Source organism: Oxyura jamaicensis, chromosome 15 (genome assembly GCF_011077185.1).
Source record: "Oxyura jamaicensis isolate SHBP4307 breed ruddy duck chromosome 15, BPBGC_Ojam_1.0, whole genome shotgun sequence".
In the NCBI taxonomy this organism is placed as follows: domain Eukaryota; kingdom Metazoa; phylum Chordata; class Aves; order Anseriformes; family Anatidae; genus Oxyura; species Oxyura jamaicensis.
The window spans coordinates 5,234,406-5,260,671 of NC_048907.1; the positions used below are offsets into that span (position 1 = coordinate 5,234,406).

The 26,266-nt window shown below is 43.6% G+C and overlaps 1 protein-coding gene across 4 annotated transcripts; it reads right to left on the bottom strand.

The window, feature by feature from the left end:
• Positions 1 to 546: 546 nt before the first annotated feature.
• HORMAD2 (HORMA domain containing 2) lies at positions 547 to 26,205 on the bottom strand. 4 transcript variants are annotated; one of them, XM_035341012.1, is made up of 14 exons: positions 25,316 to 25,388; positions 23,361 to 23,449; positions 22,362 to 22,506; positions 20,938 to 21,001; positions 19,904 to 19,940; positions 18,574 to 18,594; positions 17,808 to 17,834; positions 16,372 to 16,439; positions 13,377 to 13,528; positions 12,530 to 12,783; positions 11,589 to 11,697; positions 10,354 to 10,418; positions 1,200 to 1,335; positions 547 to 1,098 (listed from the first exon to the last, which is right to left on the bottom strand). In XM_035341012.1, exons 2-13 carry the CDS (start codon positions 23,409 to 23,411, stop codon positions 1,231 to 1,233), a joined length of 1,098 nt encoding a protein of 365 aa, XP_035196903.1. In that variant the 5' UTR covers positions 23,412 to 23,449; positions 25,316 to 25,388; the 3' UTR covers positions 547 to 1,098; positions 1,200 to 1,230. The 4 variants fall into 4 exon arrangements, with proteins under 4 accessions (XP_035196903.1, XP_035196904.1, XP_035196902.1 ...); XM_035341013.1 differs by lacking the exon at positions 25,316 to 25,388 and adding an exon at positions 26,126 to 26,205 and having other exon boundaries at positions 547 to 1,335; XM_035341011.1 differs by having other exon boundaries at positions 547 to 1,335.
• Between the last annotated feature and the right edge of the window lie 61 nt (positions 26,206 to 26,266).

Here is a 26,266-nt window from a genome sequence, read left to right on the forward strand (position 1 = left end):
CATGTTATGGGTCAGACAGCTGTCAAGTGCTCCTCACTCCTTCCTGTGGGGCTGACATACACCACAGAAGAAACACCTTACATCCAAAACCACTGCTGCTCTTCAGGCCCTGTCCTGAAATCTCTCTGTTGCGTATCTGAAATGTCAGGGATAATGCTACACTACGAGGTGCCTTACTCTGTTGTATTCTAGTGTTTTTATTTCCCTATCCCTGTAAGATTTAAACTCTTCAATCAACACTGGGTTGGGAAGAGGGTGCACTAAATTCCCTTCGGTGTTTCGTATTTCAGTATCTCTTTTGTTATGTGCCTAAAGGAATGTAGAGGCTGTTCCATGAACACCTTTTAAAAAACGTTTAAGACCAATTAGACCATTTTGCTCCACTCCAGTAATAACTTGACAGAGTGTCTGCCAGGCAATCTGCATGCCAGAATACACAGCACCTTTGCTCCAAAGAACACAAATTCTTTTATTGCTGTTGCTCTCCTTACCTGTATTTGCCATCAAGATGTACCTCTATAAAAGTTAGGTTTTGAATGTGGTGTATTTCAACATGATTTCTATCACTTCACTAAGCCCCTTGGTACGTGGTAGTTGCTGCTTTAGAAATAAGCTGATAATATAGTCATAGCAACACTACTTGCAGAGTCAGAAAAAAAACATTCAGCGGCAGCAGAAAATGCGTATAGATTACTTTATCTTTGTATTCAATACAGATTAAAAAAAAAAACAAAAAAAAAACAAAAAAACACTTATTTGAAAAAAAAAATCAGCGCTCCGGAAACAGTAGATAGGAGGAAGCCCCATCTAATGAATCATGAGACTTGCTGTTTGCTGGCATTGACACCTCAAAGAGCTCATCCTGAAATAGTGCCATTAATATTGATAACATGTTGGCAAAGGACAGCCCAGCCACCGAGGAGCAAATTTAGCCTGTGGTGTGTGTGTGGTGTGAGGGAGAACTCGGACAGAAAGAAGCACACGGACACATTCACATGGAATAATCAATCCTCAACTTTAGAACATCGAACAAGTGCTGTTGGCCCACACTGCCAGGACAGCAATGGCGCTTGCGGTCTCTTTGCAAACCGGTTTGCACCAGACAAACAAATATGCAGAAATACATGCGGTATGTGGAGAGTTAAACATGAGGAGAGAGTAAATGTCTTTACTTGTCAGATGACAACGCAAACTCACACCTTCTAAATGCACTGTGTGTCAGAACGAACATCATTTCCTGCCTTCCAGAAGCAGCTTCTCTGGTTCACTGACCTTCCTTTTCTTCTTGGGTCCTATTACCTCTTCCTGGCTAAATGCAAGGTTCAGGCAGCTTATCTGTAAGAACCATCAGAAGCAGTGATCATTCTCACGGTACAGGCTCTTGCTAGACAAGACAAGAAACACAGCTTCCAAACCTACAACGTGTTTTCCTGGATCCTCTTGGGCTTACTTACTGTGATCCTGTTCTCCAGAAAAGCCATTAGGAAAGGAATCAAAATTGGAATACTCGCTGGAATTGAGACCATAAGGTTTGTGAAAGCAACAGGTTCAGCTTCAGGAAGATAGAATGTTTCGGCCCCACAGCCAAAAGAAAATACAAGGAACTAGGAGATCTTTGAGAAACACAACAGCTTGTAGGGCAGAAGACTCTTTCACCATCAGATAATCGTAAATGCATGTAACAGAAGAGAGGCACTTCTGTCAAATTTGCAGTCACTTGACACAGCCTTTCAGGACGAGACATACAGTACCTCTATTTGTACACCATGGAATTTCAACGTGAGTTGGTTGCCCTCTGAGTTCAAAGACTACTTGTGAGTTTGTGAAAAATAACTAAGTGAAGCAAGCTTTGCTTCAAAAGGCTTAACTTTCCTCTAGGAAGACACAAGCCTCCCTCAAAAATTGTCCAGAGACCTACCAATAACAAGGTTAAAAACCACCACTGAATATATGTTGCAGAATAAATGGGTCAATGGTCACAGGCAATTCAGACACATCACTGAGAGATGAACAGCCAGAACAACAGTTGAAGTGTTGGCTGTGCTGTTTAAGTGACAAACTCACTTGTTATCGCAGGACATATTTCCATTTTTATAATTATAACACAGAGCTGCAGAGAACAGCCCACCCAGAGAGACAAGGCACACAGTCAGGCAATGTAGCCTATCTTGCTCTCGCTGGAACTGAGCTGAAGGGACACACCACAGCACACTGCTTCAACTTTGCCCCCGAAAGAAAACTCATTTGGATGAAAGTAAGGTGAATGAAGAGGGAAAAAAACAGCTAACCACGCTGCTGCTGCAAAATAAGCCTCGCTTACTCTGGTTTCGCTAAAAAACAAGAGGAATCCTGTAAGTGAAGCAGGAAAAACACAAGGAGTTAATAAAGAGCTATTCCAGAACATATCCTGGAGACAAGCACAAGGTCTCCAGATTACAAAATGTGGTCATTATAGAATTCCCCACCCACGTCATCAAGGCTTTCTTTCCATCTGACCTTGGTATGAGGCTTTGGTAATCTCTACATAGCAATGGTCTTTCTAATGTGTGAAATAACTCTGACTATGGATTAGCAGCAAAACAGTTTGAAACAACCTCATTTCGCCTCTCTATTCATGTTTTAACTTCCCTTCTTCCCTCCTCTTCATTATGAGCAACATGATATTGGCTAATGCAGAAAGTACAACTTCCTTTCCATGAAAACAGAAAAGTAGAATCTGCCAAAGTGGGACAGGCAGGTTTTCCCTCATGTCTGACAAAACTTCCAGTGCTGTCCAAGGCATATTTGCTTGAGAAAACACTGATGAGTGGATCTCTGTGTTACAGCTCTGACCTGATATCCAGCTGCTCAAACTGGCATTTTAGGCAGTTATTTACTTTCCTCTCCCTGGCATCGTTTTAACCTGTCTGCTTCCTTTTTTGATGTAAAGGGCCCTGAGGGTGGAAACACTGCATCCAGACACTCTCCAGTGCTAACACAGCTGCAAGTTTTGTACCACGTCCTGCTGGCCAGACAATAAAGCAAAGCAATGATCCCCAGTCTCCAGCCCCCTCGTCACCTGAATATGGTGGCTCTCCTTCTGTTTTAGCCTAAACCGCATAACGAGAATGTCAGCCTTAGCTGGCGCTTTTATTTCCTCTATCGAGGAATGGATGTTCTGCAGCACAAGCAGCTACTTAGTCAAGTTTTACCCCTTTTTTATTTCTCCTAAATTTTCTGCACGGATGGGATACTTTTGAGGTGGGAGACGCAGCCACGACGAGCAGCTGCAGCTCTCTCTGAATGTTTTCCTTCCCTTTACCACAGGCAGAATTGCCACCTAACAGGAACCTGAGATTAGAAAAGTAAAAACATCCAGGCAAGTCATCAAGTGCTCTAGACAAGCACTATTCATCTACCGAATGAATAAGATGTCAAAAGTGTGAGGTATTTCACTGAAGTCAACATGTCCTGTCCTGCTCCTGCACGGCTACAAGTTCACGTTGGAGCTCAGAGCCACGAACAGACCCCAGGTCCAACTTCCAGGTTCCAACCTTAACCAAACACTCAGGCTTCTTCCCCAGAAACGCAACACTAAATGGGATTAAGTCAAATCCTACGTATGTTTATTTGACTTTAACCAAGAAGTAAACCTCTTAAACGGTGCGGTGAAAAGCAGGAAATCCCTCCCATTTACTAAACATACAATCAAAGGCTCCAGAAGTTGATCAATTGTATTTTTTTTCCCATGTACTGGGATGCATGACTTAAAGAGCTCAGCCTGTATGAATGTTGTTGTCTTACACAACCACTACAAGCCTCAGCTCCTCTGCGGCGTCGAGCCAGGTGCTTGCAGGCCTCCTCTGCAAAGGGACAGCGCTGAGTACAGGACGGGGGGACAAGTCCAGATCGGGCAGCGAAGACAGGAAGAGACCTGTGACCTCCTGACTCTCAGCCCACGACGTAGCTCTGGGTCATACCATGAGCACACAGTGAGTGTGAATGTCCTGTGTTTTACAGTAGTGTGCTGTGTGTAAAAATGTAGTATTTTGCCACAGATTTTTTTTCTGTGAAATTACAGCTAACTTGTGAATCATGCAAGCGTTACTAATTTCTGGCATAAAACTAACAGGACAGCTGCACTTTGTCTGGAGAAGATATCAGGCTAAAAATAGATTAGACTTAGATTAAAGTCTTCCCAAGGCAGACTGGTGGATGGAGCAGAATGAGCAGACTATGGCTACACTGCTATTCTTAGACAAAATCAGGACCTAGTTTAGTGCTCTGCAATTTTCAATCCCCAGTGTCCGCGCGTATTCCAGCCAAAAATTCCCAACATAAAGTGATGCAAATTTGTAGCTCTTCTGGCATGTATTTTGCTTCCCAAGGCATCCTACGTAGAAAAGCCAGAATAGCATAAGTGTTCAACTGTGTCCCCTCTTTGTCCCCGACCTACCCCATGCTGAGGTTTGGCACTTGGTGCATTCTGTGCCCTCAGAAGACTTCCCTTTGTCAGGACATGGAGTGTTTAATGTGGTACCTTGTAACTACCCTAACAAATTCAGAAGCAGATGAATATCAAAGGAAGCCCAGTTCCATCAAGCAAGCCAGAATAAGGACTGAGATAGAAGACTTAACTGGTGAAATAAGGCAAAGCAACCCTCCACTGCCAGGGCAGCAAATATCTGCAGGGTACATCTATCACCATCAGGAAACTTTAATCAGAGGGGCCAATGCCTGATGTATCTGTGATTTCAGCTGCAGCTAACTCAGTAGCACAGCAAACACTTGCCACTTGCAAAAAGCAAGAGCATGGCTCTTTACATGCAGCCCCTAAAACGTGAGGCATCCCCAGTAAACAGACATCTGTGGCTGAAGGCAATAATTCCTGTCTACTCACTGACAGCTGGCTGCTCCATGCCCTCCAAGCACAGCGAAATAAGGGTTCACAAGGCACTTCATGGTGCCCAGTGAAAAGACAAGGAAAGGATACAAACAGAATTGCAGCAAATTCCACTTAAACCTACGGAAAAGCTTTCCTTTACGATGAGGGTGATCAACTGGCATAGGTTGTCCAGAGAGGTCGTGGAGCCTCCATCCTTGGAGATGCTGGGATGTGACTGGAAAAGGTCGTGGGCAGCCTGCTTTGAGCACGCAGGCTGGTCCAGACACTCCCCAGTGGTTCCCTCTGACCTCTGCCATTCTGCAAAGGCGGCACAGAGGTTAAACAGTCGAGGCAGGGCTTGGCACTAATCTCCTATCAGTTTCCAGTAAAGCTAACGCACTGACATCAGTAGAATTAATCCTGATCTTCATCTGTACGAAGTGGAGGAGAATCACGCTGGTTAGCGTGCAAGCCAATTTACGCAGGTGGAAGAATGAAAGACGCTCACTGTGGTGCCCCGGTGGAAACTTGCCACATTTCTGTCCCCAGGAAGCCATGCCAAGACATCACTGACTACCACTAGTCCTCTTCATTTTCCATAGCTCACTGTTAAAATCTCTGTCATTCAACGCAATTTCCTTTTTGGAAACTGGAAGTCTCACAGGTCTACTCCGTATCTCATATATCTTATTGCGTTTAAAGGACTAATGAACAGATTTTTGCAGAGTAGGGAAAAAGGTGAAAAAACACTTAAAAAACACCCAGTGGAAAATAGTGCACCAGTCTCTCTCCTCGTAGCCTCTATCAGGGCCCTCAGTCGCGCTGAAAGTGGCTGTGCTGGCCACTCTGACCGCAAGATCACAATCCAACGTGCTTCCCAAAACTGAAGGGCTTCCCCTTGCGAGATTTACAGCACTGTAACCCAGGAGGTGAAAAGCAATGGATGCTCTTTCTGCCTCTGAGGCTACTACCCAGGTTAGTCCTCACGGGATGCTCGATCTTTCCAGCCTTACCCTGTGCAGATTTCTCTAGAGGGCCTGGTTGTTGGCATGTGCATTATGAACCTATCCAAAGGTGGCCAGTGCAGATGCTCCATGGCTTCCCATGTCCCTGGAGTAGCTGTCAGGGAATCTGAGGGCACGTGGGTTGACTCTCCCCCATCTGCAGGGCGATGAGCCTCACCTCTGAATGAATCACGAGGAAACTGTTTCCTAAGCAGTTAGGGATAACAGGAATAATTCATGCAAGGGATAAATGGCCCCAGATACGTCTAAGGATCTGATATGAATTCAGAGAAGCTAGGAATTTCCTGACCTCCCTGTCTCCCTCCTCACAGAGCTAACAGGAAGGAGAAAGGCTAGCTCATCTCTGAATCTTGCTCTCTTCATTGTTTGGGTCTGTGTAGCCTCAGCTGCTTTGGAGGAGAAAATGTTCTGGGAACTTCTCATCAGATACAGTTTGCTTGATAGACAGTTAGAGATAAACCTTTCTTTTTTTCTTTTCTGCAAAAGTTCAAGATAATGACATTGCCACAGAAAAATGCTTTCCTATTGCTCTGCAAATGGCAGACTTCACCCTTCAACTGCTTTCTGTCATGGCAGTTGTAAAAGTGGTTTGCCTGGGAAAAATCAGACAACAAAGGTCTTGATCTTCAAGCTGTTTTTCTGCAACTGGACCCACTTGTGCTGACCTTCACTTTCAGATAGAAGCCACATACAACACCAGAGCTCAGCAAAGGCACGAGAATCTCCATCAGGATGACCTGGCACTGGCAAACAGCACAGACACTTCTCACAATGTGTTGGGCATGAAGGACCACTCACACTGCCTCCCCTTGCTGCCACAGTCCCCGACAGAAAGAGGGACGTAGCCCTGAGACTTCTGCATGGGGAGCAGCAGCTGGACAGCCGGGCTACCCTCTGATGAGTAAAACGACACTGTTTTACAACAGTTAGGCAAATGAATCTCTGCCTAGACATCTTTCAGACAGCTCCAGAGCTGATTCACACAGCAGCAGCATGCCTCCGCCAGGCGCTGACTCGCAGCGCAGAGCCCCCTGGGCTATCAGTTATCCAAACCAGTGTGTCCACGCACTTGTGTCCCACAGCAGTCCAGCAGCATGAGCGTGGCCAGCCCAGCAGCATAAGCAATGTCTGGCCCTAGCTAACGAAGCCAAAAACTCAGGAGGCAGAACTGACTTGGGCTGTGTTGCGCTGAGGAAGCCACACCATTTCCAGCTCTGGCACAGGCTTGGTCTGGGGCGATTCAGGGCTCTGCACGGCTGCTGCACTGTGCAAAGAGACTGCACTCGAAGGACCACCCCAGAACTTCAGCCCACAGCTTGCCGATGGGAGATAAAAGCCTGCAGAGGCGTCCACATGCTCAGCTTTTACTCATCTTCTAGAACTATTTCATTCCAAATTCATTCCACTTAACATTTTTGCTTACATGAAGACAAAAATCAATTTGCAGGACAAGATGATTAAAGGATTCAAGAAGATAAAGCAGGATGCTGAAGTTTTTCAGAAGGTTATCTTACATTCAATGCAGGAACCCATTCCCACCAGCAGATTTCTATACACTAAATCAATGGGCAGCAACTCCCTACCATATAGAACTCTTCAGATCACAGCTCCTAGAATGCCAGTGGAAACTAGCAAGACGCTTAAAGATAGCACACTGGGACAAATCCTTGGCTGATGCAATCAGAAAAGCTCTCCTAAAGTCAGCAGAGGTAGGCTAATTTACATGCTGGTGTCTAACTCTGGATGATTAAGTACAGAGATGCTTTGCTGGGAAAGGGCAATCTCTCATTTGATCCTAAGTATCATCAATCATTAGATTGCAGATAACAAGCAAGTTGAGTACATGTAAATTTTTCTCCAATCTGAAAACCCCTCTGTCAGAGACTCTCCATGGCCATTATTAAACACCAGTTATAGTTCTAACTGGACAGGAATAGCTTCTTCTTGGCAGATCTGCATCCTTTGCTTCTCCCTTGTCATATAGATAAAAATAAGCCTTTAATACTTTAATTCCTGGTTTTCCTGAAAAGCTATAGGTCAGGAAGATAATGAACAATAAGCTCTGTCCCAACAGCACAGATCTTATTTTTGATAATCAAGAATCCAGAAGGAATACAGCAGTCCACCCAGACAAAAAGCAGTAATGTGCTGGTCTTAACTTCCGAAAGCAACTTCTGGCTGTACCAGATTTTTGAATTCAGCACTTTCTGATTATCAAATCCTTGTACAGACGCGCAACTCTGGGACTCTCCAAACTAGGTTAGTTAGATTTCAAAATCTTGGCCTCAACATTTAACTTTAGAGAGTCGAGCACTGAAACCCAAGTCCCTGTGGTGCTGTTCCATGAAGAGCTGAAGAAGCTGACACTGCGCGGCCACCAGAAGGGCGAGGTCTCCTCCCAGGCCCTCTTTTCCCCATTCCTTACTTCCCAGTCTTGCCCACTCCCTCACGGTAGCACTGGTATGTGAGCAATCGTTAAGTGAGCAGTTCAAGAGGCTCTTTTGGTGGAAACCTAACACTCGTCACGCACTAGCAGTACGAGTCTAACGGCGTATGTCTGCCCAAAATAGGGAGACCTCAACGGCCCAGGCCAAGTTGTTCCTCGAGCACCCTCACACACCACGCCGACTGAACTCTGGAATCCAGAAGAAAGCAATTCCCTGTGGAGTCCTCACGCCTCCTCAAATCAGAGAGCTTCTCTGAACACACCTGACAGCTGGAAAATGCTAATAACTGGCTGTACTGCAGTCTGGATAGCAACAAGATGTTTGCAGTCACACCCCAACAAGACTCCTTCTACCATCTTACCTGTATTTGACCCTGTTAGATAACACCTAACTCTAATTTCCCTAGCTTGTCCTCATTTTTTAAGACAAACCACTCAATAGTTTGGCTTCCTGATACAAGTGGAATACACAATGGTCATTTGTTTTACCCACTTCTCTCAGAAAAGGAGGGAAAGTCCCTCCCATGTGGAAAATAGTGTCAAATTTGTGTTAGCACTGGCTTTACTGTGACGATCTGCACATTTTAAATAGTGACTTGATTTTATTTTTCCCTAACCTAACTGAAATATTAGCCAACTTCTAAGCTGTAAAGGTTTAAAAAAATAGTATCAAAGAATAAATAAATAAACTGTCTGCCATGAAGAATTTACCAGGCAGAGGGCTTGGGATTTTTTAAAATTATTTTTATTTTTTTAAGTCTTTGGAAGCATTCAATGGATAAAGTGACTCTTCTACTTTTCAGTAACTGTTTCCACCACCTTCAGAAACTCTCACTATTGCTACCGTGTTCTAATGAAATTCACAGAGAGAGGTGTCTGGTGCTCTGATTATAATCATGACAGACCCGAAAGAATGTAAGAGCGTGAATCAGTGGGACAACCATGGGTTACAAACAAAAAAGGCTCCTGTTTTCACAGAGACGACAGAATAAACAATGATCAGAAGGAAACTGGAGGATGTGACAAAAAAATATGTGGTTAAAGTTTGAAAAATACCAGCCTAGGCACAGAAGTTCATTTCTAAGATCCAGAGTCAAGGCAAATACTTCTGAGATGCCTTTTGAGTGACACATTAAGTAGTCGTCTCCAGTTGCTGTCTGGGTTAGACACCCCAGGATTCTTTTCAACAGAAGCAGGGAAATTTTTAGTAGCAATTTCCTACTCTCATTAACTTACCCTGTAAAGGTTCATTTTCAGAACATACAAGCTCACAAGATTTTCAACTGATTTGAATGAGAGAAGGATCAAGTGGCAAGTCTGGTGGTATTCAGAGATTTGCTGTGTCACTGAAAAAACTTATGCACAAGCCCAGGAATTTTAGCTCTGACTCTGATTCAGGATTTGACCTGGACAGTCGCAGGAGGGAATTAATTTCACATAACTTTACGTATTTAAAATTACATGTCTGGTCCACCCTACTTCTGTGGATTGCCCCAGTAACCAGTGAAAAAGAGATCAGCACCTCCAGGGGATAGATGAGTCTTCTTATCCTAGAAAGGTAGCCAAAAAGGGATAGGATCCAACAGTACCTGTGACTCACACGTAAAGATAGTCTGCATGCAGGAAAGCAGAGGTGAAGACTCTTAGGCAACAGACAAGCACAGTCTTCAAACCTAACACAGGGAGGTGATTTCAGAACCCTAATCCAAAAACACACACCGGTAAAACAGCCTGGTTGTGATGTTTAGTCTGCATGTGTAATTCACAAGTGTCAACTCCAGGAACAGTACAAAAATTGCGGATGAATGAAATAAGCTGACCATGGAAAAATTGTTCCTAGATGCTTCCAGTTCATGCTCATACCCCTATGCCATAACACTTTGTAGCTGTACATTTGATACTGTACAATAAATCCACAGAAGTGTTTTGAATCTTGTGCCATCCTAGATGACATAATATTCCATGGCAATGAATTCCACATTGCCTGGCATATCCTAGAACCACTACAATTTGCTCACCTGCTGAGAGGCCCTTGAGGAAGGCATTCTGCCCTTTTCTTTTATTTCTGTCTTCTCCTTTCCACCTACAATCCAAACACATCAAAATTAGCTCTCCAGTTGAAAACCCTACACTTGACTGAAAAAAAAAAGAAAAAAAAGCAAAAGCACGAATGAACTACTGTACCAAAACCGGTCTGAAATCGTGTAACCTTTGTTCTCAGGCAGTGCCAGCAGTGGCAGTTTATTACTGGAACAGAGATTTCAGACTACTGCCATCTGAATGTGCAACACATTAACTTTCTGCAGCTCCAATCCATGAGCCTGACGCTTAAACTCCATTTATAACCTGGCTTCTTAAGAAAACAAGGCTTGTGCCAGTATATTCTCTGTGCAAGTGGTTGTGTTGGATAGGAGTTTGTCCCTTGATTACTAACTGTTGACCTTATTAGACAGTTTTCATAAAATTTGATGGGAATGTCCCAAAGTGCCTCAGAGCTTCCTGAATACAGGCAATTAGCTAAAGGAGGAAGATCTTGTAAATATGCCCTTAGTGGAAAAGGTGTCTGAACGAGTTCACTCCTATTAGTCATCAGAGAATCTGCAGGAGAAAAACCAGAAAAGGTAACTTCATGGACAGCCTAGCTTCTTTATTGCACTGCTTGGGGATCTCAGGAATGCTATTTACCATTTTGTCACTAGATGGTATTGTTCCACAGGCTATATTTGAGAGTCTCAAAGGTCAAATGCAGCATGGTATATCAGAAGCTAGGCTTACTGATTTGACAGCATTGTTTCACAGGCTGTATTTGAGAGCCTCAGAGGTCAAATACAGCAAGGTGTATCGAAGCTAGGCTTACTGAAGTAACAGAGAAGGCTTTTATATATATATATTCACGTATGTTTTCATATGTCAAAGTTATTAGCAAAATCAAACTGTAACAGCTAAAGGAAAAGAGCCTTGGTGAAATGTAGATAACATAAGTCAGTATTAATGAACTTTGCATTTCCTCCATATCTGAAAAAAAACTGCTGAGATAAAGAAGTGGAAAGATATTGATAAAAAAATGAATGCTTCTGTTAACAAACCAAGCATACAGAACTGGCCTTTTGTTATAGTTCAATCTGATCTGATACAAAATTGATTTAGTCTGGCAAACTGTTCATCCCTTTCAAAGTAGGTGAGAAAATCTACACATTATGCTAGGATGCAGTTCCGTGCACAAGCTCCTCCAGTTTTGAAGCTGAATCTCTACCTGTATCTTGAAGGCAAAAAGAAGATGCTTCAGGTCTCCAGCCTGGATGGGTATCATTTTTGTCCTTTTCAGGCTCACCTGAATCTGCTCTGACAGGGAGAGGGTTGTCCTGCAATGCAAATGATGCTTTGTCTTAATAGCATAACTGAAGAAAATATACCCAGGTGGTACATCTATAAACTCAGCACTAAAAGAGAGGGATTTTCAAAACTCCTCAGCACCCTGGCATCCCTACTCCCAAGCCTACAGGTCTTTCAGAAAAGAAATTTGCTGAGAAAAGACAGAAAATTCTGACCTAAATAGCTTCCTGTTTTCAGGTGCTGGTTATGTTTTGTTGCCTAGCACTGACCACCTACATGAAATTGTCAAGTCTGAGCTACAGCTGCAGGCTGCCCCTTCTGTTATTCTGGAGAGAGGCACCACCAGAGGACCATTCATTCAACCCTAACTTGTTGTCTAAGGAAATTATCTGAACTGCCTGGTAAAGATGCCTTATCCACCAAACCCAGAGGAGGCCCCAGAGAAATTAGACACAATGCCCAACTTCTAGATGGCTGGGGTAGTGGAAGGAATCTCACCTAACGACATAGCGGAAAATGCCTTAGGCCTGAGAAACACCAAGTGGAAATGCCAAAGTCTGCAATTTTCCCCAGTTTGTGCATGTCTTGTGTGTAAGCATGTAAGCGTGTGTGTGTGTTGTGTCTCTCTCTGTATAATCACTGCCCTCTTCTGGGAGAATATTCTACACTCAGTAAGCCAATGGATACGCTAGAAAGAGGACTGCATTATGCTTATGGATTTTCCAGTCCAGCTCAGTACTCTGTAGTGCTGCTGCCCTACACGAGCTTATTAAACTAGGATTCTGAGCAAATGTTTCTTTTAAGGAGAGTTTTGCTAAACTCCATTCCTCCAGTGACAACTGAATAGAGTTATTTCTATACCTTGGTGCTCCCCTCCTCTTCCTCTTCATCATAGTCTAACCCTTGATGGGAGATCTCAGTTGGGCCATTCTTCTGGATCAGGTTGCTTTCAATTCTCCCCATCCTTTTGTTTTCAGTCGTTACTTTCACTTTCATGGTGTGGAACCCAGTGGAGACTGACCCTACTTTCAGGTTGATGGGATCACCATCAAACAACAGGTCCGCGGGGCTGACTTCTTCCTTAAAGCCAGGCGGCTGGTAATCGTTGGGAGTTACTACAGAGGGAGGAAGAACCCACTGTTGACAGAGAAACCAAGTTCCATTTCTCTTTAATCTGCTCTATAAAAGACAAATATCTACCAGCCTCAAGAAACAATACCAGCTACTAAAAATATTCTGCGGTTTGTTTTTTGTTTTGTTTTGTTGAGGGAAGAAGGGAGAGAATTCAAAGGAAAAAAATGGACTGCGCAAATGTTATTCAGGGACTCAAAGAAATAGTAACTTTAGACTGCTGAGATACCATTAATGAGCTCAGCTTTCTGGAGCAGAACCCAGCAAACATAGGATGCCTGTTCCTTAAAAAAAGCAGTGAAGGAGAAGGTTGTCTCCATTTCACACCACATGGCCTACTTCTCACATGGATGTTCAACCCCTTCTTACAAAGCATCTGCCGTCGCAGTGTGTCAGAAGGCTTTACTGTCTTTTACGCCATTTCTCACTGGTGCAAACTCTCCATCAGCTAATGGATTCTACTAGCTCAAGACCATTTCACCTTTCTAAGCTTTATTAATTTTATGGGACTCGTGATTATCATAGAAACTGATGGAAAGGGAAGTTCTCCCTACAGCATGTGTTGTTCTCTACCTACCTTCATTGTAATAGAAGAGTTTCATGGTCAGGGTAATGTCATTGGGAAGTGGGCCAAGGTTTTGCATTAACAGGTACAGCTTACGGATCAGCAGACTGCTGGCTTGTTTAATGTCCTCGCTGCACACCCCATTCACAAAGTTCATTTTGTTGCTACAATGGAAAGAAGAATAACAGAGCTGTTTTCCTCGGTCATGAATATTCAAGATCTAATTACAAGTACAGTGCACCCACTGACTTGTCTCAAACCACCAGCAACAAAGCTACAATGCCTTTATGTAATTTCCAGATAAACAGGGAAGTGAAACAGACTCCAAGGATGGGGTGGCATCAGCAAAACAACAGTTCTAAATGAAGAGGCATGGCATTTACATTTGAAAAGACTTTGTAGCTGGGGCAATGGACCCCTTTATACAAATGTCATGACTCACTTGTTTGAACATGATTAAATTGGATCAAAGGACCATAAAACAAGTGCCTTTCACCTAAGCAATTTCAGGAATGAGAGGAATGAGGTGAGAATCCCATATAAAGCCGATTCATCACAGTGGCTATTTTCAAGTCCGTTTTGCATTTTGAAGAGAAGTGAATTGCATGTTCTCACTTCAATTCCATGTAAGAAAAACCAGCTCGGAAGCACATTTTTCAAAAGTGACTAAGGGGCATTCCTCTCACCTCCTTCACCCACCCAAATGTCAGCTGGCTAGTCTAAGCAAGCAGTCTAGACTGAGATAAACGTATAACAGAAGTGGGATGAATTTCCCTCTGGAGGAGTTTGTTTCTCTTGACTACAGAGGTAGATGAGATGAACAGCTTAGATCAGACAGTTGAAGGTGGACTGGATGAATCACTAAGTGACTAAGGAACCTAAGCATCCTTAACTTTCACTGAGAAGAGGCTCTAAAAAAAGGAGCTCCTACATTACAAAATTATGTCCTTGTTAGACCACTGGCAGGTGGTCAATACTATAGAGTGGATGGAATCTAACAAAATCATCACAAGTTGCTTCAAAAACAGTACATAACCTAAGACAGCGGGGAGAATCCCGGGGCTGAATATGACTGATTAAATCACTGGAAGGCATAGCTTCATTAAGACTGACTTCCCCTTCCAGTTGAAACTTTTAGGCACATCATATTCCCAAGGGTATGTCTGTTTGGTAGGCTCCAAACTGCTAACACCAAAACTGATGCTGAGCACGCATCAAATGAAATCTTGTATGTTCTGAAATGTACCAGTCAGAGGGCAAATGCTGGCAACACCTAGGGTGGAATAACAAGAAGCCACCATTTTCCTTCTGCATCATCTTTACAAGTCTTGGGATTAGCAGAGCAGAAATGGCAGGGGGAAGCATGTATACAAAAAAAAGACACATCTTCCATAGGAATTAACAGGTCAAGTACTGGTTCAGTACAGGAATAACATTGTGGATGTGATGCAGGAATGAGCCAACAGGTAGGAGCTGAGGAACTGAACCTCTCTGAAGGATGGGATCCATGGTGAGGAACTCAGTGAGGAACTCCTCCAAAAATCAATACAAATAAGTCAGAGATCATCTAGGAGAAAGTTTCTCCTTACCACTCAGATACAAGGACACAGACATAAAGCATCCCTCATGGAATGATTAACTCCAAGTTTGCACGTGACAATAAACCTTGCAGGTGTACAGAAGCAGATTTATCAATTGAAGGAGCTGACAGCCACGATGACAATACTCTGATCAATGCCAGCATGCCAGTTTACTAACAACCACAGGTACATGCATGATCCCACGGCAGCAGTGTCAGTTACTGAGGGAACAGATCACAGCTAAAGAATCTGGTGCCACGAGCGTTCAAACAGTGTGGTAAAGAGATTTCAAAGAAGCTGATACAAACAGAACAGCAAGATTACTTAGGCACTTCTTGGCCAGTACTATGGACACCAAGGGATGCTGAGTTCCATTTGGAGACTGCTGTTATTTCTAGGAACAAATGACTGATCTGAGTAAGGTTGACAAAAAACATCAAATACTCAAGAGCCATCTAATATCTTTCATATCCCAAAGCTCTCCTCTTTTCTTCACTGTAGTAAGGACAATCAAGAGCAGCTTTGAGGCAGTATCAGAGGATACAGTCAACATGGCACTCCAGATTCAGATGTGGTTCAGATTTGCCTAACAGAAAATCATTTTGTCATGTATGACAAATGATTTGGATGTGTTTAGAGAAATACTGGTAAATGGCACACTTCGGGAGTATTATGGAGGAGTCTCCTGAGGAGCATAAAAGACAGCAGAGCTCTCTCGCTACAAAGGCAGGTTCCAAGGCCCAAAAGTTCATCTTGTACCAATGGTAATTAGAGAGGAAAATCTAAAAAGTGGCTAATTATTTTTCTTTCCTCTGGTTGTAGCCAATTGCCTTTGATAGTATTTAGTTGGAGTTGAACAGGACTATGCCCTACTAAACAGAGTGCTGAAAAGACACAAAAAGCTGCTGCTTCCTGCTCCAAGGTTTGCAGCATCAACACAGGCATGATCAGCGAAAGACCTCCCAGGTCACCTTCACAAGGCTGCTCAAGCAGAATATATGCATGCAAATGCCCAAGGAAAAAAATATTGGGTGTGGGATTCTCATAAAAGGGATCAAACCTGGAAAAGCTTCACTGGAAAGCACAACGTTCTCCTGTGAAACTGGAAGAACACTTTATTAGTTGAGACGGTAGCGAGCTCAACAACTATGCTGATTTCTGCATCGCTACGCTGACAAGGTGCAATTTCTATCAATTGCCTTTAATTCAGTTCTGGTGCACGTTAAGTGCTCTGTGCTTTGTAACAGCTTTTCTGCTCATCAGCTTGGAAGTTCATATCCTGGAGGTGAGTATCCTCAACTCTGACGGTATTTACAGCTGCTTAGCGACTCAGACATGCTACAGTCATAAAGGGCAGTTTCGTCTTATGGCTTCAGGAACACAGAGTTTTCAAAATGTAATTCTGAGAAATAAAACCAAACCATTACCTGATGATGTCCATCTGGGGCACCTCCTTTCTGTACTTGAATTTGAATTGGTACAGTTCAGTCACTGTCTAGAGATTTACCAAGAGCATGAAAAGAAGAAACAGGTCTCTTTCAATAAGAAGTGTAAAGATGTGTACCGAACTTAACAACTTTATGTCAGAACACAGCACTAATTTAATGACATGATTACAGGTTTAACTCCATTATTGCCTGCATTGGCAAGTTCTCTTAACGACCATAGCTTACCTAGCACTGAATCACAAAAAGCTGCAAACTTCCTGCCTCCTCCTTCCGCTTCCTCTGTGGGCCTGACTCCCCAGCCTAAACCTCTAATGAGGCACCAAGGCCAGCCAGCTGCCACAACATGCTGATGTCTTCCCTTACTAAAAGGAAAGATGTGAGGCTTCCCCAGTGATGCAGTGCCACAGGGAAACCTGGCCCAGAGTTCCTTACAGAGGCAAGGACCTGAAGGGCTGTTCCTACTACCAAATAGAAACAGTACCATATAGACAAAATTCAGAAATCGCTGAACTTCAGCGGTCTCAGAATTTTGTGTGAGAGAGAAAAAAATCTAGATGAGTTTCCATTTAAGACGATTTGCTACAGTTTTAGATGAGAATATTAGGAAGAACAGACTACTTCAACGCAAGAAAAAGGATCTACGGTTATCCAATCCCATGCCTTTGGTTCACTTTTTTTCAAAGGCAGTAAGGTTGATTGGGAGGAGCTGAGTTGAGCTTTTAACTCTGAGCCTTGCTTACAAATCCCAGCCCTTAGCCTCAGTTAGGTCTAATCCTTGCTTCCTTCCCAGATACTGTGGGGCAACGCAGAAGAACTGTAATTAAGTAAGAGTGCTCTGCAGCTATTCCCTGCAACTACTCTGTGGAGCCAGAATGGATGCAGAACCTCACTTATATATTGCACTCCCGAGCCTGTCACTGCAGGCTAGATGTAGACAAAATAGCAGAGATGGCAATGCACCAGAGAACACAGAAAGGATAAGCACACACAGTATGTAACACATACACCCCAGGTCTCGAGCAATTCACAACTTCTATCCTAAACCTCTCTGCATGAAAAACCAGCTCCCTTTTCAACACTGCTGTTAAAAAGATGATAATAGAATAAAAGAATGATTTTGAACTTCCCATTTCTTCCCTCTGGGAAGAAAAACAAAATCAGGAACATGCCCATTAGTTGCCTGTTAACATCCCCGCCTGAGGCCCTAGATGGGCCCACAGCCTAGTGCCCGGTAGGAGTGTTTGATCACAATCCAGCTCACTGAGCTGTCATTCTTGAGTGAAAGCAGAAGAAGAGAAACCAGGTCACCAGGCAGCTATGTCAGGGTAGAACATAAGCCAAAAGTCCATTCTGAATAAAAATCTACTCACCCATGCCTTCAGTTGCCTCAAAGATTAATTAAGACTCCTTCTTACCTCCGGTTCCTTGGGATTGGTGTAAATCTGTTGTAAAAAAGCACAGTGAGCGCATTCTCCCCTTGGATAAGATGAACCAGTGAAAAGTGACTATAAACAATGATATTTTCAAATTACAGCAGAGATTGTACTATCTGTAACATGGGATCAGAGAAAGGAATGGGTGAGAAACAGCCTTCCTCTATCAGCAGTCAATACTTACCACTTCAAAGACAGGTAGAAGACACTCATCTGTGTAACTGGGGAGGAATGAGGCTAATTCCCATTCCAACCCTCACAGGCAACTGTTGATGCCTGAGATGTAAATGCTCAAATTATGCACAGAATAGGCGCATAAAATAGCTATTGCTGCTTTACAAAGGACCAGGGCAAAAGACTCCCAGCATAGCTGCTAGTGTGTGGTTTCAATGGTATCAGATTAATAAAACACTCCTATGTAGAGGGAAATGGAGGGGACACAGCAGCTTCCTTCTTCCAAGGATGGAGGCAAGAGTTTGCAGGAAGCAACGATACGAAGCTCACAAAAGTGCTTCTTGGACTTTAAGGATTCATGTCAGGCCTCAGCGTCAGAATTCTGACATACTGAGAAAATGTTCCCACGCAGCCTAGGAAGTTCATATTTACCATATTTAAGAAAGGTCGCTGCTCTATTAAAAACCACACATATTTTGACTTCCCCTTAAAAAAATGGTTTGACACAACCTTGACTCCAAATCTCTGTCAAGCATGGTAGGGGAAGAAAAATGCCTTGGATCCATTTACTTACTGCCAGGACAGCGATATGCAACTAAGGAGAGAGAAAAAGAGAAAACAGATCACAAAGTCAAAATCTAACCTTAAGGGGCAAGGAAAAAAAAAACACATTTCAAAATCGAACTGCCTACATAGAGCAAATATGTACATTCAACAAACGGAGTCAAAAATCGTTATATGGATTCTTCATAGCACTGCATCAGCAACACCTAGTGGCCAGTTTCCTTGGTCTCACACGCAGTTTCCCAAAGAAAACATTTGCATGCTCAGACTTCCCTTTTAGGAGTCTTTCTAAACAAACCTTCAGAGGCTATGCCAACTTAAAACTCTTTCACAATAGCACCTATCCCTATTGAAGACTAGTATTTACCCTCAGGTAAGAAACTGACCAAAGGTATTTGATCTACGCTATAGCAAGAAACTGTAAATGGGACTGCTCTTGAAAACAATTTTAGAGCATCTGTTAAATAGCTCTGTTTTTCCCTAAATCTTTGCCCAATAACAATTAAATTATGTCTCTTACAAATAGCAGAGGACTAAACTCCTCCCAGAACTGTCAGCAAGCAATAAACTGAGTTCGCAACATTTTGAACTACCATACACACAATGAGACTGATTTTTAAGAGCCCATCCGATCAACAGTGCTGAAACTAACACCACTTCATCTGATCTAGATGAGAGTCAGTTTGACGAACAGTGCTGACAGAGATGATGACAATTGGTGCTTTTTCCTGTACAGAGCATTTTTTTGTGTGTGAGAATCAGCAAGGAATATGATTACTTACTAGCTGATTTTGTCCTGAAACCAGTTAAACAAAGTACTTGATGAATTACTCTACAAAAAAAGGAATCCAGTCTGAACCCAAGACAGAAAGATAAGATAGAGAAAATGGCAAGAAGGGCAAAAACTTGAAGAAAGAGACAAAGGAAAGCAGAAGAATGAAAGAACCTTCTTCAAGAAAACAGGCATGGAGATCGAGACCTACAAGTTCTGACTGGGAGTGTCTCCATCCAGACATTGGAGAATGCAAATGTTGAACACAGAACTAAGAGGAATCCCTTTCAGGCTGCAAATTATTTCACACACCATGTACAGGCAAGTCCAGGGAGAGGCAGCAGTCAATATTTGGGCTCCAGGAATAAACTCCCAGATCTCAGGGAGATATATTCTCATATACGCTCATATATTCTCAGGGCAGGGTCTTCTCCCTACCCCACAGCTGTGAATGTGTGTTGTGTGCACATAAAATCACTGCAAAAATGAAGAGCAGGAACAGGGAGTTTTGTCCATACTTTATGAAAAAAAAATAGAAAAGTCCATTAAAAAACACGAAGGAACTTACATACTGCCTCTCCAAAGCATCAAAACAACCTTGAATCCTGCCGGGGAAAAATATTTTAATACTAACCAGCAATGTTTATCACGTAATCTGTAAACATACACTCATTGGATACACTTTAAAGTGCGTATATTCTGGAATTAAGACAACACAGCGAGTAACGTTTTGGTCTCGTAAACTCCTTTCCAGGTCAATCATCAGAAAGGCCACATCTTCCCCTCTGCATTTGTTCATTGTTTATATAATCTAGGGCCAGTCAGCCTAGAGCCCACTTCAGTCCTGACAGTGACAAGGACCTGAAGCCTGGCTCTAAGTGGCTCTCAGCTCAGAGCTGTTTTGGCTCCCCCAGACTGCGCTCCAGCAGCTCTTTTCCCAATGGCTGTGTACAGAGTTTGGCTGAAACTTTGCTCTGAACACAGCCCGACATGTCTGGTCTTGTAGATTTTTGCTATCTGATGCATAGTTTACAGCTAAGGACTTTCTCAAAGCAGTAAATATTACTTGAGGTAGCGATGGTCCTTGAGTCTTTGCAGCTGCCTATCTCCTTAGCAAATCAAAGTCAGACTCTTTGCTTGCTGAGAACATGCTAATTCTGAAAGGCATCCTAAAGATGACAGCCATAAGGTACTTAGACGCACAATATCCAGGGAGATAAAATGTAGTACATACTTAAAAGAATCTACAAAAATCACGAGAAAAGTGAAACTGGAAAATATTAAAACAAACAAAACCAGAATCAATCTTGTGATTTTCTTTACTCTCTCTGCCCACCTATGCTGCCTGTGTGCTCTGGGGCCTGACCATGACCTCACTGAAGTTAACACTTCAAGAGACCTTGAACTCACATGATCTGCTAGCTAATTCTGTCTTGCTTACGTACAGGGCCAAGCACACACTGCAGCAGTGGGAGTTGCGCTGGCATATCCAATAGCACTACTGGGCACAGTATTTTCAAACACAGGAAGAAGAAGAATGTGAGGGGTAGATGTCTTGCTATTCAGCACAATCTTGTCTTAGTTTCGCTGTTACTCACTTACCACTTGACTATCTGAAATGATCCCAGACAGCTTTTATCTTCTCGGAGAATTTTTAGACAGAGGTCTGCAAAACCAGATTTAGCACATAGTTACCATCCTTATCACAGCTATTGGGCAAACACTGAAACCAAACCAGTCATCCTCCCTTTTTTGGATAAAATACTATCTGGAGGTCCTTCCTGAGCGGAAATGTTGGTTTTCCACTGAGTCCCAGGTGGGCTGACACAAGCTTATTGCTGCATTTTCAAATGTCAAAGGCTTTCCTCAGATGATCTGGACTCTGCCAGAAAAAAAAAAGTGCTAGTTATGGCTTAATTTCAAAAAACCTACAGCTTCCGTTGCTCCCTCCCTCCCTTCTTCATTCCCATCTATTCTGGCATTTCCAAACAACACCTTCACATCTGCATTCAGACTGCACCAACATCTGAATGAGATAAATGACTACACATAGAATAAACTGCCTCTGTTAAGTTTTTCCACGCAGTTCCTTCTGCCACTGTTTTCAGGCATTACAAATGGCAAAAGGAAACCCATCCTGCAAACGAGGAGGTGAATTAATAACACCTTAGGAGTCAGCCAAAGAGCACTTAAAGGCATAAGCAGGCCAGATGTTAACATTTTTGATCCAAAAGGCACTTGAAAGACCTGACATTTGGTTAGAAAGACTAGTGGCTTTTCAGGGCTTGGTGATCAAAAGACAATTTGGGATTTCCTGTGCCCTCAACCAAGTCTACATGTGACCACGTTTCAGGGTAACTACCTGCCTAAGTAAGAACATGGAGATGGACTGGAATACAAAGAAACATTTTAGACCTGCTAATGCATCTTGAATGAACAAAAAGAGGATGATGAATCAAAGCATCACTAATTCTTGTGATCCTATGACAAGTCTTACAGTAACGTCCTTCTTCCTTAAAGGTCTGACTGTGGTCAGTTTCCTAGTTCTGACCAAATGCATGTGGTTATGGGAGCTAGTCCATTTTTACAGAAAAAAAAAAAAATCCACAATATAACAAAACCAATTCTACTTTCTATCTCACATAGAAAGCTGAAAATTTGAAAACCAAGGGCTCAAAAATCCACAGGAAAACAACACACACCAATCAGAGCTGATTTTTAAATACTTAACTGATTCTTAACTCAATTCTTAACTCTGGGGACTGACTCACAGGGCTGGCAACACCAAGGAAAAATTAAAAACCAAAAGAGACATAAAAAGGAAAGCTGTGTGTTGCTAATAGCTCTACGTTGTCTTCTATATCTGATGCAGAAGCATTGTCTGCGTCAAGACCTGAGAAAGCATGCTAGCTGTATTCCTAATGAACTCATACATATATGAGCAGCTAGAAGCTAATCTGCAGAGTAGATTATTGCTAAAATATAGCAAGTATGAATAAGAATGCAGCACAAACTGAAAGTGTTACCATCTAAATAGCGAGTTCCGTAAGAACTCTCTGGGAACAGCCCTCTCAGATATGTTATACAGGAGACAGAGATGGCCAGAAGTCTTTTCACCAGCACCACAGACTGCTGCTCAGTATCAATTTTGTTGGGGAACAACACTGATTCCTGAAAAAGAAGGGTAAAGTTAAAAGTAGAGCTATTTTATATTTAGAAATGGCTCTCAACAGGTAGGAAGAAAGGGTAATTTAAAAAGGTAATTTTAACAATTCTCTGGTCTTCATATTACACAGAGAGGGATACATGCCAAACATAAGTGCAATTAAATATTTCAAGGAATGTTATCAATCGATCTGATGTGATTTACGCAGATGCAGACTGCAATGGTCATTACCCTCCTCTGTCACAGCTGAACATTCCCACCCTCTCTACTGTACCAATGCAGACACTTAGCAGACAACCACCCCTTAAAAACAAAAGTGTTTATAGTTTTCTGCCAGCTCTGCTCTACAGAGTTAATAGTGGAGTCAAGCAAGTGCCTGTGCTGGTGCGTTGTTTACTGCTGTACCAAAGTTCAGTGCCCGCCACAGCTTTTTTTGAGATGTGACAGCAGACCAAGCTTGTCAACACTGTAGGCAGACCTAGTTTTCAGAGTGATTTTAACACAGAGATGTAAACACGTCTAAGATTGGAGCTAAAGTAAATACTAAGCACTGCATGACTTAAACATGAAAAATCCCAGTGGAAAGTATACTAAATTTAGTTCCTCTATTAGGTCATTGCTTTACTTCCTGCTAATAAAGTCCTGTGCACACCTAATGAGCCTTTATTTATTTAGTCAAATATGTCAAAACCCCATGCTGTATCTTCCTGGACTCATTAAATTGGAAATACCTGCTTTTTACTTAAACTGTGAACAACATAGCCAGCAGAAATTGTTCCCAGCTCACAGGGTACAGATATGTCAGGCCCCAAAACTGAGAGGTAAAATTGCCAGCAGCATCGCATTTCAAGGTTTTTACCTTAGAAGACTTCTTTTGTCTCGTGTGTAAAAGCTGACAAGTGGCCATCATGTATTTCAAAGACCTGTCTTCCACTTGCAATCAAAAACCTGAAAAAAAGAAGACACCTGGAAAATACACCATCATTACAACTCCTCATCTTCCTTAAAGTAGGAACCAGATTTTTCAGCCAGATTCGAGTATAAAAACTAATTGCCAGCTAAAGCAAATCAAACCATAGATACACTATGGCACTGTCTGGAAGTCTGCAGAATGGAAAAACTCTCTATTCACTGGTAAATGATCAATAGTATTTGAAATTCAGGGCCATAAGTGTACTTGATGTCAGCTACTGCCCTTTTAAATTGCATTTTTCATATTCCAAGCCACAATGTTAATTCCTACAACCATTAAAAAGTGTGAAGGGGGAATGTGAAAGAACTGGAATTCTGCCAATGGAAGCCAGTATTTTAGCAAGGGTAAGCAGGAAACACACTAACATCAATCTTGGCCAGAATAAAGGAATGACTCTTCTGGGACACCTTGAAAAAAAAAGAGAGCGAGAGAGAGAGGTCCACATTGTTTTAATGAAAGCACGTCTTGTTAAACAAACCTGGATTAAAGAGGAAAATCCTTTTTAAAATTATGTTTTATTTAACAAGAATGGAAAGCTGGTTGATAGAAGCAGTAACGTGGACGTTACATGTTTGGCACTTCAGTGAGGTGCTTGATTTAGCACCGACTGACATCTTGATTAAAAGCTTCCATTAGATGGAATTAGCCAGGCACACATTAACCGGTTTGAAAAATGGCTCGCTGTGAGATCTCAACGTGTAGTCGTTAGCAGGGAGATGCTAATGAAGAACACCACGAAGAGGTCCCCAGCAGAGTGCTTCCTTGTCCATAGCCAGTCAGTATTTCTATTAACAATTATAACATAAACGTAGTGGATTGATTTAAATCGTGAACTAACGCAGTGAGCAGAGGACTTTTACTGCAGCTAACTGAATCTTGTTCTGTGTTTTACCTTTTCAGCTCTTTTCCGTGGAAGCCTCATTTCCATTTGCTGGCAGTCATTAGGACGTTGATTGGAACCTGTCACAGCTTTTGTGCTAAATTTAGCACTTCATTTAGTAATGAGGGCGGATTACTGCTATAAAAGTATATTTCAACAAATACACACCTGCGAAATTTTTCGTATTTACATGTTAAATATTTTAGGATTTTTTTAAATCATGTTTGACTAAGCACTCTTCAAACAGGACTGGAATGCAATTAAAACAGACAAAGGCATTACTCCAACGTCAGGTTATTAGCTAAATAAAGCTGATTTAAGTGAGCCAGAGAGATAAGGAAATATGTTTTCGACAACACGGTACATTCATAATCGATTTATACACAAAGGAAATGTCATCTTGACGGCGCGTACCTGATCTGATTGCTTTGGTACGTGGTGCCCCTGAGGGCACCACAATCATGATCGCAACCTGCTCAAACCTTAATTTTCTCTCGGATTATGAGAGAGGAAAAAAGCCGCCCGGCTTCCAGAGCCCCACTGTGCTGTGGGCCGGGGAGCCGAGGAGAGGGAACAAACCAGGACCAGGACCAGGACCAGGACCAGGACCAGGACCAGGACCAGGACCCGGTCCCTCAGCGCCCCTCAGCTCCCCGGCCCCGCCATGTGGCCGCACCCCAGGGCCGCGGCATGGCTGCGAGCGGCCGCTTTCTCCCCATCATTAATTTCAGCTGGTTTCAGACTACAGCGGCCCCCAAAAGGCTGCCACTGGAGTTTTAAAAACGTTGTGTTTTTTTTCTGACCAGCACCGGGGAGCCCCCAGCGCTACCCGCAGCTGGGGCTGGCGCCGGCCGCCCCTCGGCAGCCCGCGGGGTCCCGCCCAGGGCCGCCATATCGCGGAGCCATCTCGAGGCACGGCGGCCCCCTCGCTGCACCAGGCCGAGCCGGGCCGGGCCAGTACCTGCGCGGCTGAGCCCCACTCCTTCAGCCCGGGGGCCGCGGGCTCCGCCTGCCGGCTCGGCTCGGCTCGGCTCCGGGCGGTGCCGCGGGGCCCCCGGGCCTGCGCGGCGCTGGGGGCGGGCGGAGGGCGGGGGCTCGGCGGCGCGGGCGGAGGGCCCGGCTGAGGGGAAAAGCGGCGCTGGGCACAAAGCCGGCACGTGGAGGGTCCAGGCGGGGTAGGGCGGGCTTGGTCCCGGTGTGGGGGCTTGGGAGCGCAGAGGAGGCTTCCAGGGCAGCACGGCTCCCGCCAGGCTGATGGCAAAGGTGCCTGCTCGCAGCTTGTGGGCAGCTTTCCTCTTCATAGAATCCTAGAGTCATTAAGGTTAGAAAAGAGCTCTGAGATCATCTGGTCTAACCCTTCAGCTGCCACCAATGTCACCCACTAAACCATGTTCCTAAGCACCAGGTCCAACCTTTCCTTAAGCACCCTAAGGGATGGTGATGGCACCACCTCCCTGGGTAACCCATCCCAATGTCTAACTTCCTTCCTTCCCCCAGGACCCACTGAGTGATTTAATGCCGCATCCCGTGAGTGCAGACAGCAAGGTGCCCTTTGGTAGCGTGACTGAGGGAAGAAATAGCAGCACAGTCATTGCAGGGCATTAGGTTTGGCCCAAACATGCCTGGAGGCTGGCACTGGGCGCTCTTGGTGCTGTCCAAGCAGGTGTTGCCAGCAGCCGTGCCTTCCCCACGGAAGCAAAAGGAGCATTTCTTTACCTCCCGGTTGCACAAACCATTTTCTGCATAGTGGTACTGTTAAATGTATGCAGACCCCTGCTGAAGTGAGGGGCAGGGTGTGCTGCAGTATGAACAGGAGCCACACCACAGGTGGCTTTGAGAACCTGGCGCAGTCGCAGTGCCAGCATCAGGAAAGCAACGAGGTCCCACCAAAGAAGTAACACCTGAATTTTTG

What these genes read in the sequence shown, in the direction of transcription:
- HORMAD2 (XM_035341013.1), bottom strand. Translation starts at nt 23,411, where the DNA reads ATGATGGCCACTTGTCAGCTTTTACACACGAGACAAAAGAAGTCTTCT. An exon ending in TTTTTGCCTTCAAGATACAG is followed by an intron (nt 10,419 to 11,588) that starts GTAGAGATTCAG and finishes TTTGGATTGTAG; the next exon opens with GTGGAAAGGAGAAGACAGAA. An exon ending in CCTCAAGGGCCTCTCAGCAG is followed by an intron (nt 1,336 to 10,353) that starts GTGAGCAAATTG and finishes TGGTTCTTACAG; the next exon opens with ATAAGCTGCCTGAACCTTGC.